General features: G+C 32.8%; 1 protein-coding gene across 2 annotated transcripts in view; it reads left to right on the forward strand.

Moving 5' to 3' along the window:
• LOC124956375 (homeobox protein araucan) overlaps nt 1-14,285 on the forward strand; it is a 141,642-nt gene that overhangs the window by 92,493 nt on the left and 34,864 nt on the right. For both annotated transcript variants that reach the window (XM_047512099.1, XM_047512100.1), the window contains exon 3: nt 4,064-4,197. In XM_047512099.1, coding sequence (XP_047368055.1) covers nt 4,064-4,197 — 134 coding nt within the window. The remainder of the gene's footprint in view (nt 1-4,063; nt 4,198-14,285) is intronic.

Consider the following 14,285-nt stretch of genomic DNA (forward strand, 5'->3'; position numbering starts at 1 on the left):
GTATGTATGTATGTATGTATATACATGCATACATGCATTAATACATACATACATACATACATACATACATACATACATACATACATAAATACATATATACTTAGAGACGCCACGAAAAGGGTCGTAACGATCGCGGTGAAATCGATGTGTAGGAAAACGAGCGATTTCCGCGTCTGAGTTGTATTGTTTCTACTGCTGAAAGCAACATGGTTCATGCCACTTTGAAATCGATTGCATTCAATGAAAGAAAAAAAAGACGATGAGGAGGGGAGGAAGAAGGAAGAGAAGAAGAAGGAGAAGAAAAACGAAGACGAAGACGAAGAAGAAGAAGGTGATTGAAGAAAAGGAATAGAAGGAGGTGAAATAGAAGGAGGAAGAAGAACGTGAACGAAGAGTTTTGTGCTATTTCGAGGCAATAACAATTTCAAGAAGTTTTATCCTACTAAAATCGAAAACCTTCGGGTTTGAAAGACCTTTGAAGAGGAAATACAATAATAAAAAATTCAATTGATCGAACGAAACTGACTCTCGTAAGGAAACAAAAAGGGGGATCGAACACAAAGAGAAAGAATATTGAAGGTAGATCGATCGATGGATCGATCGATCGATCGATTGTAAAAACATCATCGAGGTGATGCACATTCCAAGTATCTGAAGTGGTACCACGGGTTACGTGCCGAGGATCAAACGGTAAAAGGGATCGATCGAGAACTTTAAAGATACTTCTTTCAAATATTTCGATATAGGATTCCATCGTTTAAGGTACCCATCAGTTTTTTGTTAAATGACACCTTAACGATGTTACAACGTCACCATGTTTATTGTCTTTTCTAAACTTACGATACACATACGAAATTTACGAAAGTTTTATATATATACATATATATATATATATATATGTGTGTGTGTGTGTGTGTTAGATAGTATACTGGGTATACTAACCATAAGATGACTATTATAGTCTTAACAATAATCCGATGTTTTGATGCTGGACCACCCGTAGTTCGCCATTAAAGTTGCAACGAGAGAGAGAAAGAAAGAGAGAAAGAGAGAGAGAGAGAGAGAGAGAGAGAGAACTGTTTTCTGACCATTTGAAAGTCGAAATGGGTCGAAGAAGAAGGGCATAGGTATAGGTCCAGTAAAGGAATTAAGAATCTGAGAGTGAGGTGGTGTAATACGAAACCCCCTGGCGCCAGAACTCTCTAAGCCACCGTTCTAATAATATCCTATTGTGCTACCATTAGCTACCTAACTCCCCCAAGCATGTTACTTAACACATTACGAACGGATGACAATATACATCTAACATTTTCTAAGTATCAATCGGGGGACGATTAATTTTAATTCGATAATAATAAATGGTATATTGGGAAATTAGAAAATTTCTTTTATTATTTATTATCATTATTATTATTTTTATTATTTTTATTTTATTATTATTATTATTATTATTATTATTTCTTTTTTTTTTTTTTTTTTTATTTTTATCGCTTTTTATTTTTAATGCGAACACAATTTTTAATTCGTTTTGATCCATTAACAATGATAGAAATTAATTAGATTAATCATTGAAATTATAAAAGTGAAAATTTTGTGATGATCAAAAATGTAGATATTTGTTGTCTTATTCAATGAGATATATTATACTGTTGTAATGTTTACGCTAAATGATATTAATTAATTCGTACGCATTGTACTAAGTTTTTGTTTTTTTTCTTTTCCTTTTTTTTTCTTTTTTTTTTCTTTTTTTTTTTTTGTTTAATCTCAATTATATCACGCTAATTAATATAATTTACTCATATGTTAGTATAATAATAAAATTGTGATTATAATATATTAAACAAGTACATTCATTAAAGTAAGCAAATATAGTATAATTATCTGTTAGCACTTTGAATACTTATACTACGATATAACTATACTTCACTATATTATACTAAACTGTATTATATTGTATTAAGTAATACATTATAACCTTTAATATTATATAAATTTTTTGTTCCTCTTTTTTTTTCCTCTTTCTTTTTTTCTTTTTTTTTTTTTCTTTTTTTTTCTTAAACAAGAACAAAAATTTACTTTACAAAAATTGGCAAACATTTATAATTAATATCGACAATATTTCATTTCATCGAATAAAAAAGAAAACATTTGATAATTTTTATTCGTTCAGAAAGAAAAGAAAAGAAAAGAAAAGAAAAGAAAAGAAAAAAAAAAAAAAGAGAAAAAGAAAAAGAATTTAACCAAGTTTAATTACTTCAGTAACTATTTATTTAAGTTATTCGAAATGATTGTAATCATAGTAATCACTATGATTATTTCTTCTAATTTTCTTTCCTTCTCTCTTTCTCTCTCTCTATCTCTCTCTCTCTCTCCCTCTTCTGTCTTCGCCTTATCACCGTGTAATCGTTTTCACGATTATTTTCCGACGAGCCCGTTAATCCGTTATATACAGGGTTAAAAAATGAAAAAAAATGGAAGAGCCGAGGAGAAAGAGCATCAGGCGATTCTTCTTCATTTTCCCCTATATTGTTCCCGCACACAATGGCAAAGCACTTTTGTACGCGGTCTCTCCTCTCTGTTAGAGCTCTCTCTCTCTCTCTCTCTCTCTCCTTTTTTGTTTTTTCTTTCTTTCCTCTCTTTTTCCTCGTCAACCACCCCTACCCCCACCCCACCTACGCCCTCGTCCGCCCCCCAGTTGTTTTCCGTTTTCGCTCTTTCATTTTTTTCTTTATATATATACATATATATATATATATATATATATATATATATTTTTCGTTTTTCATTCCTTCGTTTCCTCTTTGTTTGTTATTTTTCTCTCCCCTCCTATCAACCCACCCATCCGCCCCATTTTTCCCTTTAGCTCTTTTTTTTTCCTTTCTTTTCTTTTTTTTTTTGTTTTTTTTTTTCTTTTTTTTTTTTTTTTTTTTTTTTTTTTTTTTTTTTTTTTTTACTCTTTTCTTTCTTTATATATATATATATATATATATATATATATATATATATATGTATTTTTTTTTTTTATCAAAACGAATTCAAATTCCACAGGCGTTACTTCCGAACGGGTAGCATGCGTACATTCATAACCATTGATTGATGGCTCGAACCGATTGATCGATCGACCGATCTGCATTTAACCGACTTCGTAATATCATGGCTCGCGTGAACTCGACATTTAAGACGATACATCGATCATTCTTCAATTCCGAGAACGTCATATCCTGGTGGATTCGCGAGAAGTAATATTTCATTCGAATGATTCTCGCGAATCTGTTCTACATATTCGCATATATACCTACTTATACATACACATACACATACACACATGCATACTCTCATGTGTATGTATATATGTATATATATATATATATATATATAGCTATTTTCATATAAGTATATTCTCATATAAAGGTCTATCTTTTTTATACCTTGCTCCTTCTCTCTCTTTTTTCCGTCTTTTTTTCTTTTATTTTTTTATTTATCAAAAGCTTCCAAAAAAAAAAAAAAAAAGAAAAAGAGAAAAAAAAAGAACCAGGACAGTGGTCATAAATCGCGAGGTCATATTAGTAAAGTCAAATAATTTAAAAACGAGATTATTTCAGTTTTGATCCTGAAAATTATTAATAGAAATTGTATATGTACGTTGAAGGATAACATTGTTGAAAATAACGTTTTCCTTTCATTCCGAGTGAAATTTTCTCTCTCTCTCTTTCTCTCTCTCTCTCTCTCTCTCTCTCTGTCTCTCTCTCTTTTTCTCTGTGAAAAAGAGAGACGAGGTGAGAGTATGAAAAATTCACCCCCTGGTATGAAACTGAACCGACAACGACGACTACGACGTGGAAAAGAGAAGCGAGAGGCAAAAAAAAAATCAATGGGGCGGGATAGGAGCTAGAGGATTGGATAGGGAAGGGGTGGTGACGGAGGAGAGCGGCGGGGGAATTTCAGGGGTCGAGAAGGAGGACGGACGGGGAGGGGTAGGGGCGCGCGGAGGTGTCGTGTGGGGAAACACAACGATTCCCTTATTTTATTTTATTTTTTTTCCTTTTTTCTTTTTTTCTTCCAGGGAAATCCGTACGGTCTGAAGGACGCTACGGGGATGGGGATGACGGCGGATATGGGTGCTGCATGGGGTACGGCCGCTCTTCAACCTGCTGCCACGGGTTACTACCCTTACGATCCGACCCTGGCCGCCTACGGGTAAGTTTATCACCAAGTTTCATGGTCTCTCGGCTCCATTAGATTAAACCACCACTTCGACTCTACTCTACTCTACTCTACTCTACTCTACTCTACTCTCTTTCTCTCTCTCTCTCTCTCTTTCTCTTTCTCTCTTTCTCTCGTTCTCTCGTTCTCTCTCTCTTTCTCTTTCCTCTTCCCTTCGATGCCATTCGCTTGCCGCCATTAAAACAAGAGTCACGATCTCTCTTACTCGACTATACCTATTTCGGTCTCGTGAACGCTTATCGTTATCGTGAATTCGTAATATCCTTTAGGACAATATGCCTTTTCAACGTTCTATCCTTCTTCAAATTATACCGCTTTTTATATCATCGACGTTTACCATTCATTTTTTTCGGTCTTCTTCTTTTTTTTTTTTTTTTTTGGTCTTTTTGCTTCTATTTCTGTTGGTTTTTTTTTCTTTGTTTTTTTTTCTCCTTTTTTTTTTTTTTTCCTTTGTTTTTTTATTCATTTTCTCTCTCGTCGAATCGATTTAACAGGGCATTAGTAGAACACAATGTATGATAGTATTTGAATAATGTTCAGAGAAACGTTCCTTAGATTTTATAATATTTGATAATAATTGGATAAGAGTTTATTACAGGTTAGATATTTTCTTTTTTTTTGCCCCTTCCCCCCGCCCCCTCCCGCCACTTTAAATTGCGCATGATATTTGTTCTACGAAGCAAGTTAATTTTTTAATTTTCTTCTTTTTTTTTTTTCTTTTTTTTTTTGAATATGATTCGATGCATTTCATTTCGATTAATTTCTGATCTAACTTAGACTATTGTTAAAATTGTCGTTCAATCTAATCAGTTATATTTATCTAATATGTTTCATAATAATGTTTAAATAAAAAAAGAATTTATTGTCACATACATACATACATACACATACATTTATAATCTTTTTTATGTATTTTGATATTATATTTACTTTTATATTAGAAGAATAATATTTTTTACATTTTTAAAATATTATAGGTATCTTTTCGAAAGTATGTTCATTTCAATCAATCAAATTTAATTTCATGATTTATTATTTCATTGTTAGGAAATACGAAAGAATTTATTGTCCATAATTTTTATACACGTTAGATAGTATTTTTATTAAAAAGAAAATATACTTTTTATATTATTAATGAAATCTCAGAAACAAATCATTTAACTTTTATATATATATGTGTGTGTGTTATTATGTTTTATATACATATAAACTGTATATATACATATAACAAAAAAATTAGTTTTTCGTATTTTTAAAATTAAACACTTCACTTTTATTAGGAAAAACCTTTCTTTAAAAAAAAAAAATAAAAAAAAAAGAATAATGTGTCATTTAAATCTATTAATGAAACAATGATGAAAAATTAATTATACTGTTGTCATTGATTTTAAATTGATGAACGAAAGAGAGAATTAAAAAGCTACAATATATCTTTATATAATAACTCATAATTGCATTTAAATAAATCGTACCTACAAAAAGAAAAAAAAAAAAAACATTCATTGTTGTATATTTATATTTTATTCAAAAAAAACAAAAAAAAAAAAAGAAAGAAAAGAAAAAAAAGAAAAAAAAAGAAACATGTCCATTTAATTAAAAAAGAAAGAAAGAAAGAAAGAAATCTTACGAATGCGTCGTTCGAGCCTCGTTAACGTAAGGAATGATTAAAAACTGGTTATATTTTTGTCGTTAATTTCGAATTGATGAACGAAAGAAAGGATTTGAAAAGTAGAGATATTCTCTGAGCCACACGTGAGACACGTCGTCGAGATTCCATCGAGTTAATCCATGGAGAAAAATGTGATGCGCTGAAGAAAGCCTGTTCCTTCTTCTCACTGAAGAGAGTTACGAGGGTGCTGTCAATTCGAGAACCCTCGCACTTCATCTTGCAGGAAAGTGGGATTATCGATGGCGAGAAAAGGGCGTCGCTTGTTAGTGCGATACCCAAAGCTCCCTGAAAGCTTCTTCTTTTTCTTCTTCATTTTCCTCTTCCCAATCTTCTTCTTCTTCTTCTTCTTCTTCTTCTTCTTTTTTTTTTACTTCTCCTTTTTCTTCTTCTTCTTTTTCTTTTCCATTTTCCTCTTCGACAAACGATTCCTGCGATTAACTAATTTCGATGTTTACCAAGGTCGCCTCCGATTTCACGTCATAATCCTTCAAAATACTTCAGAAAAATGTCAAACCCCGAATTGGGGGAAAAACAAAAAAAAAAAAAAAAATAAATAAAAAGAAACAAAAAAAAAGAAAAATGGAAATATATTCCAGCCGAAAACTTAAACAAATATTTAATCCTTATCTCATCGAGAATATATAAATTAGATCATTCTCACGAATTTAAAAAGTATTTCAAAGATGTGTCGAACTAAAAAAAAAAAAAAAAAAAAAAAAAAAAAAAAAAAAATAATAATAATAATTATAACAAAGAAAAGGAAAGAAGGGTGGAAAAATAGAAAAAGTGTACCTTGTCCAAAAATTGCAAAAAAATATTTATCCTTATCAATGCAAAAATATTACATATATATATATATATATAACTTTAATTAAATATTGCAAGTATTAACGAGCCATAACATATTTATTATGAAATAATTCTTTATTATTAAAAGATGATAAATTATTTACGAAAAAAAAAAAATATATATATATATATAATTATTAAAAAATAATAAACTATTTATGAAAAGAAAGAATAAATTGATAAATATTGTTCGAAAAATAAACAAAAATATGATTGATATGATAATAAAAAAATCCATATGAAATGAACTCCAAAAATCAAAGTCCATATAAACAAGTATTATTCGAAATTGAAGGAAATCCAAAAGTAGATCCTCGTAATAAGATCTCTCTCTTTCTACTCTGATATAAAAATACAAACAAGATAGATCCCTTCCCGAATAAAATAAAGTATGGTGACAGTGTGAACGAGTGTAAAGCGTAGAGAAAAAGAAAGATAGAGAAAAAGAGAGAGAGAGAGAGAGAAAGAAAGAAAGAGAAAAAAGAGAGAGTGAGAGAAAGAGAAAGAGAGATAGAAAAAGAAAGAAAGAGATACAACTATTTTGGAAGAGCATGTGCCTAACGCCGTTGACAAAATGACGTGCCTTAGAGATCTTTGTCAGGGATCTTAATTGGAAACACTTGGTGTGTAAACGATCTGCCCTCGTTTCTACACTTCCGTACTTTCAAATTCCAAAGTTCTTTTCGACTCTGGGACAAAACGATAACGGGCTAAGATTTTCAAAGGGAATATTATTTATTGTCATTATAGAAAATAGAGAAGAAAAAAAAGAAGAAGAAGAAGAAGAAGAAGAAGAAGAAAAAACAAATAAGAAAAAGAAGAAGTAAAAAAAAAGAAGAGAGAGAGAGAGAGACAAAATTTAGAAGAAGAAGAAGAAGAAGAAAAAACAAATAAGAAAAAGAAGAAGTAAAAAAAAGAAGAGAGAGAGAGAGAAACAAAATTTAGAAGAAGAAGAAGAAGAAGAAGAAACAAATAAGAAAAAGAAGAAGTAAAAAAAAGAAGAGAGAGAGAGAAACAAAATTTAGAAGAAGAAGAAGAGGAAGAAGAAGAAGAAAATAAAAAGGAATAAAAAGTAGAAATTTCTTTAATCGTTTCTGATTTAAAGAGAATAAAGAAAAAGAACAATCCGTATCTGACAATTTTGAGAAAGGCGGAAGATATAGCATTGACGTTTTCAAGGTATCTTGTCCCTCTTTTTACCATTCATCCTATCCCTCGGTGCTTTCTCGAAGGGAGCCACGGAGGCATAATGTGAAACGTTCGCGAAAATAAAAGATAGAAAAAGTTACATGAGAAAGAGAAGAAGACAGAGAAAGAAAGAAAGAAGGAAAGAAAGAAAGAAAGAAATAAAGAAAGAAAGAAAGAAAGAAAGAAGGAAAGAATGAATAAGAGAGAGATATATATATATATATATATATAGAGAGAGAGAGAGAGAGAGAGAGAGGAAGATAGAGAGAAAGAAAGAGAAAACGTGCACGACGAAACGGCTACAAAATGGCTGTAGGCAGCCGAGTGGGCGTACATAATGGAGGCTTCCAGGTTGGTTATATAGTATATACGGGCACATCGCGAGCATAGGGAGAGCAGTAGGTCTCTCTCCGTAGGAGAGCGAGAGCGAGTGAGTTTATTGATTGGCTTCCTCCCAGGGTTGGCTCGCCCGTTCGCCAGGCCTCTCTCTCTCTCTCTCTCTCTTTCTCTTTCTCTCTGTTACTCACTCAGTTACTCACTTATTCTCTCTCTCTCTCTCTCTTTCTCTTTCTCTCTATACTCCCTTTCTACTGCGCTCCCACCCATCTTCCACCTCCACCTCCACCTCTTCCTCCACCTTTCTGTCCTCTCTCTCTCTCTCTCTCTCTCTCTCTCTCTCTCTCTCTCTCTCTCTCTCTTTACTCACCCACCTTCGTACCCTCGCTACTACGAAGCAGCTCCCACAGGTGCTTTACTTGCTTTGCTTAGCAACCCTCGTGTCCACACGAACCAACCCACACGTATCCCCGTATTACGCGCACAGGCTTTCCTACACTCGAGACACTACTCGTTCACCAGGTATCTATAACGTCTCGTGCACAGGAACACAGGGTAGACTTTGTTATATACCGAAAGTAAAGAGAGAGAGAGAGAAAGAGAGAGAAAGAGAGAGAGAGAGAGAGAGAGAGAGAGAAAGGAACTCCTGGAGTAGGCATTGTTTATCGTAGAAGCCACCCTCTCTCGCTCTCAAACCCTCTCTCTCTCTCTCTCTCTCTCTCTCTCTCTCTCTTACTCTCTCTCTCTTTCTCTCTTTCTCTCTCCTACTCTCTTCACTCGGAGAGGTCCGGAGCCTCTATTAATTTACTTGCGTAATAATACTACGACCCTTTCTCCTCTTCCTCTTCCTCATCCTCATCCTCATCCTCATCCTCATCCTCCTCCACCTCCTTCTCATCCTTCTCATACCATTTCCTCCTCAGTCACTCCACTCCCTCGATACGGTCTACGGTCTACTGCTCGTCACTTTGAAATGTCGCCGAGCTGTCTATTGTTCTACTGTCGGCATTCAAACTCCGCGGATTCAATGAAAATCATACATGTGGTGCCTACCCTCCATACGTACCCACCCACTCACTCTCACACCCACACTTACCTCCCCTCCCCCCCCCCCACCCAATATCTCCCATACCCATCTCAACCTCCCCATTTTCAACCTCCCCTTTCTTTCCACAACGCCCACAACCACCGAAAAAAAGAACTCAGGCTCGATTACAAATCATTTTCCTCCCTTTTTCTTTTATTTCCTTCTTCTTTTCTTTTCTTTTCTTTTCTTCCTATTTTTTCTTTTCTTTTTTCTTTTCCTTTTTCATACTCGTTTTCAAACGACGTATTTTATATATTGTCACGGGCTAAACGATTCGCTCAATCTTCCCGTTCGAATCGTCGTCGATGTTTTATCAAATAGAAACGAACGAAGTGATTGCATTTGTCTTATCAATTCACATTGGAGATTAGAAAACGTTTAGATATTAAAAGACAAAGTAGAAATTTTATAATGGATTTAAAATAAATTATAATATTTTCTTCGTACATTCTTATAGTAACGAGAGAAATATTTGTGATTAGAATTTGTTTAGATATTAAATTATGGATTTAATTGAAAATTTCAAAAATACGATTCACGTACATTGTTTCTAATTAAATTCGTTTAAGTTTAAACAATATTTATAATAAAATATCAATAAAACGAAATATAAATTATTTATACCGATAATGAAATATATTTTAAATAATATTTATATTCGTTGATCAATAATAATATTAATTAACTATAGAAATGTATTAATTGTAGACATTATATCTTAAAGATTAATGATTTAGAATTGAAATGAATTTGATGGATTTATAATAAAGACAATCGTCAGATGAAAATCGAACCTGCGGAAAATAAGGAAACTATCTACTATCCGACACGCCTATTTAATAAAAACGCCATTCTTCATAGGGATCCCTTATGGCCCTTCTTTCGACACACACACCCTCTCTCTCTCTCTCTCTCTCTCTCTTCGATTTAGCCGTTAGCGTAGAATGAAACCTCTTCGTCTCTTTCTTTTTTTTTTTCCACCCTCGCCTCGTCATTCTTCTGCACCCTCCTTGGACTCGGAACGACCGTTCACGTAGCACGAACGTATACGCGTGTACGTGCGTGCACGCGCGTGTGTGTTTGTGTGTGTGTGTGCAAAGCTTTGAATAAAAAATCACCGCAGAGTCCTATCGTTTCATATCGATTTAAAGACGATAGATCGGCGTAGATTCTATACTACGAATATATTAAATATTAACAAATTAATTTCATTTATAGTTATATAATAAAAATATACAATCGTATTTCGCGATATTTTATATGGATATTTTTTGACGAATATAGAATTTCATTTTTTTTTTTTTCTTTTTTTTTTCTTTTTTTTTTTTTTTTTTTTTTTTTTTTTTTATTGGAATCCAAACCATTTCCATTGTTATGAGCGAATTTAAAAATCGATTATTACTTTTTCCTGACTTTTTTCGAACTAATATTTTTTTCTTTCTTGTTTCTTTTTTTTTTGTTTTTATTTTTGTTTCTTTTTTTTTTTTTCTTCTTTTCTTTCACAGATCGTAAAAAAACCGTAGGGGAGGGGGGATTTGGCTCGTGACGTTGCCAAGGGCTAACCATAAGCCTTAAAAAGTCGCGAAAAAGTATAATTGGTTTTTAAAATCATCGTAGATACTTTTTTGACCTGTCTAATAATAATTATACCTGTGTAATAATTATTATTAGACATGCTTTGATATTATAATTGTATTTAAAGTGTCGCGAGGATAATAATTATTTTCAATTGTTTTCAATTGATTGCAATTAAATTAACATCATTTTAGGATCGGTCACGTTTAATGAATATCTAGAAATATATTTGTTGATAACAAAACGTAATGGATTCGTGTGAATTCATTGGAATATCTTATTGTTGTTCGATATTTTTACTCGTATAAAGATAGAAACGACAAGAATTAAAAGGGATTGGCCCGGCGATATTATCTTCTCTTGTTCGATATCAATTGCAATTGACTTTCCTTAGAAATATCGAAGATTAATATATCATTCTATCATTCTGAAAAGGCCTTGTTATCATCGAGTTTCTCTCATTGTCCGATAACAATGGTTGATATTATTTTGAGATACGATAATAAAATGAATTCTTGTTATTATCAAATTGTCATACCCTAATAACAGGATTATGAGGTTCAAGAAAAGTAATATGACATCTTTATTGTAACAAATGTAATGGCCCTCTTTTAGATCCATTTAATATACCTCATTATTACTTTTTGATTATATAGAAAGACAAGTGCTTGTTAAATGATTCGTCTTTAATTTTATTCGCGACACGATATTTCTTATTATTTGAAAATACTCGTTAAGTCAGTAATAATCATCATTATATTATAATTTAAGATGTTCATGATCATGCTAATTCAATGATAAATATTATTTATATATATATATATATATATATATATATATATATATATATATTTATTGGAATAAACAAAATGATTACTTATATTGATCCTTCGATATATCTTATTGTTTCTCGTTGTACAAAAAAAAAACATGATAAATAGATATATCTAAAATATTATTGCTTTAGTAACAATAATTATACTGAATAAAATAATTTTCAAATCGATTGAATACAACGATATCTTTATTTGGATCAATTAATGATTATATACACTCATTAACATAATTTACGAATGAATAAAACACAGTAACGTCTTTATTAATTCAACTTTTAAGGAATATTTTAAGTAATTATATTAAACAACATAATTTACGAATTTAATAAACATAATTTAATATCTTTATTGAATCGATTTTAATGGATATATTTCAAGTAATTTTAACTGCTTAATATAATTTTCCGATCAAATGAACACAATGACATCTTCATTGGAACAATCGTAATGGAAACATTTCAAATAATTATATCGAATAACAACGAATAAATTTCCTTAAAATCCTTACGGATTCAAATCTGACGGATTTTAAATAATTACAACCGGTTGACATAATTATCGAATCAAGCAAACTCCATAACAATTTTTATTGAACTAACCATAACGGAAACGCTATTAGATCCTTCGATACATTTAATTCTTACTTATCGTCATATAGATGATGACAAGAATAAGAATAAGAATAAGAATAAGAATAAGAATAAGAATAAGAATAAGAATAAGAATAAGAATAAGAATAAGAATAAGAATAAGAATAAGTAGAAGAAGTAGAAGAAATAGAAGAAATAAAAGTAATGAATAACCGCAATGAACATATTTCAAATAATTATACCGAATAACAATGAATAAATACCGTAAAATCCTTAAGGATTCAAATCGAAATAATTAAAATTGTTTGACATAATTATCGAATCGAGTAAAACCTCATAACGATCTCCATTTAACCAACCGTAACGAATAGCGTATTCGTTACGGTTGGTAAATGTATCCTTCGATACATTTAATTCTTACTTAATTGTCATATGGATGATAACAAGAATAAGAATAAAAATAAGAATAAGAATAAGTAGAAGAAATAGAAGTAGAAGAAGCAGAAGTAAAGAGAAAGGAGGGAGAATTGGTGGTAACCGGAGGCTGTAGAGGTTGGTTAGTAGGGGGTAGTCGGTTGGTCGGTAGATTGGTAGGTAGGAAACGTTTGCACATCCGGGCCCGGGCGTAACTATTGAAGCTATACACACGGTCGGTCTCTCTCTCTCTCTCTCTGTCTCTCTCTACGAGCTCGGAGGACGTAATTACGCGCGTTCTGCCAATATTGGTTAACCTTTCGAGGTTGACGCCGCGATATGCAAAGCCCCTAATGAGTCGCTCGAGTGGCCCCGGTGTCTAGTATTATGCGTTCCTCCTTTAAACCTCCTCTCTCCTCTCTCTCTCTCTCTCTCTCTCTCTCTTGTTCCCTTACCCCTCTCCCGCTTCATCTACCACCCTCTTTCCCATCCCTACTCCTATACCTCAACCCCTTCCTTTCACCTCCTACCCGCTTGCTTCACATCGTTATTACCTACTACCGTACCGTACCGTACCGTACCGTATTCGACGATCCTCGTTCTCCCATTCCCCTCCTCATACCACCCCCTCTATTTCCTACCCCCTTTTACCTTACTGTACAACCCGTATTACAGGACTCTCGTATCGTCCAACGTTCTCGCGAACACCGAGCGTGCTTCGAAATTCACTCTCACATTTTCTCTCTCTCTCTCTCTCTCTCTCTCTTTCCCTCCCCCCCCCTCTCTCTCTCTCTTTCTCTTTATCTCTATCTATCTCTATCTCTCTTTATCTTTTTCTCTTTCTCTCTCTTTCTCTCTCGATACTCTGCAGAACTAGAATCTCCATACCTTAGGGATTTAATTAAATTCCGCGACAAATACTACATGGTATGACCTCGGAAAGACTCTTCCTTTGGCTTTTAGGATTTCCTAGCAACCCCTAACTAAAAGGTTCCTTATATAAGGAGGAGACCGTGTAAGGTCGAAGGTCTAAGATTTATGTCTAGAAGAATAATCTTGGTTTATGTTGGGGAAACTCTATGAGAAATGTCGTTAGACCTTGAAAGTCAAGAAGATAAAATTTATGCTTTTTTTTTTCTTCTTTCTCTCTCTCTCTCTCTCTCTCTTTCTCTCTTTTTTCTTCCTTTTTATTATATCTTTTCCGGAAAGAAAAGAGAGACATAGATATACAGATAGAGTAAAAGAGAGAGAGAGAGAGAGAAAGAGAGAGAAAAAGAAATAGAGAAATGACAATAACATGTTGCTGAGTTTTGCAATTTTCTATCGTCAATAAATAGTTTCCAATTCAATGTTCTTTCACTCGTCTGCATTGCATCTCTCTCTCTCTCTCTCTCTCTCTCTCTCTCTTTCTCTCTCTCTTTCTCTCTCTCTTTCTCTCTCTCACTGTTCATTCGTTCGTTCATTCGTTCGTTCGTTTGCTCGTTCTCGCATATGCGAGGCAATCGTGTCGATATATC

Source organism: Vespa velutina, chromosome 21, assembly GCF_912470025.1.
Source record: "Vespa velutina chromosome 21, iVesVel2.1, whole genome shotgun sequence".
In the NCBI taxonomy this organism is placed as follows: domain Eukaryota; kingdom Metazoa; phylum Arthropoda; class Insecta; order Hymenoptera; family Vespidae; genus Vespa; species Vespa velutina.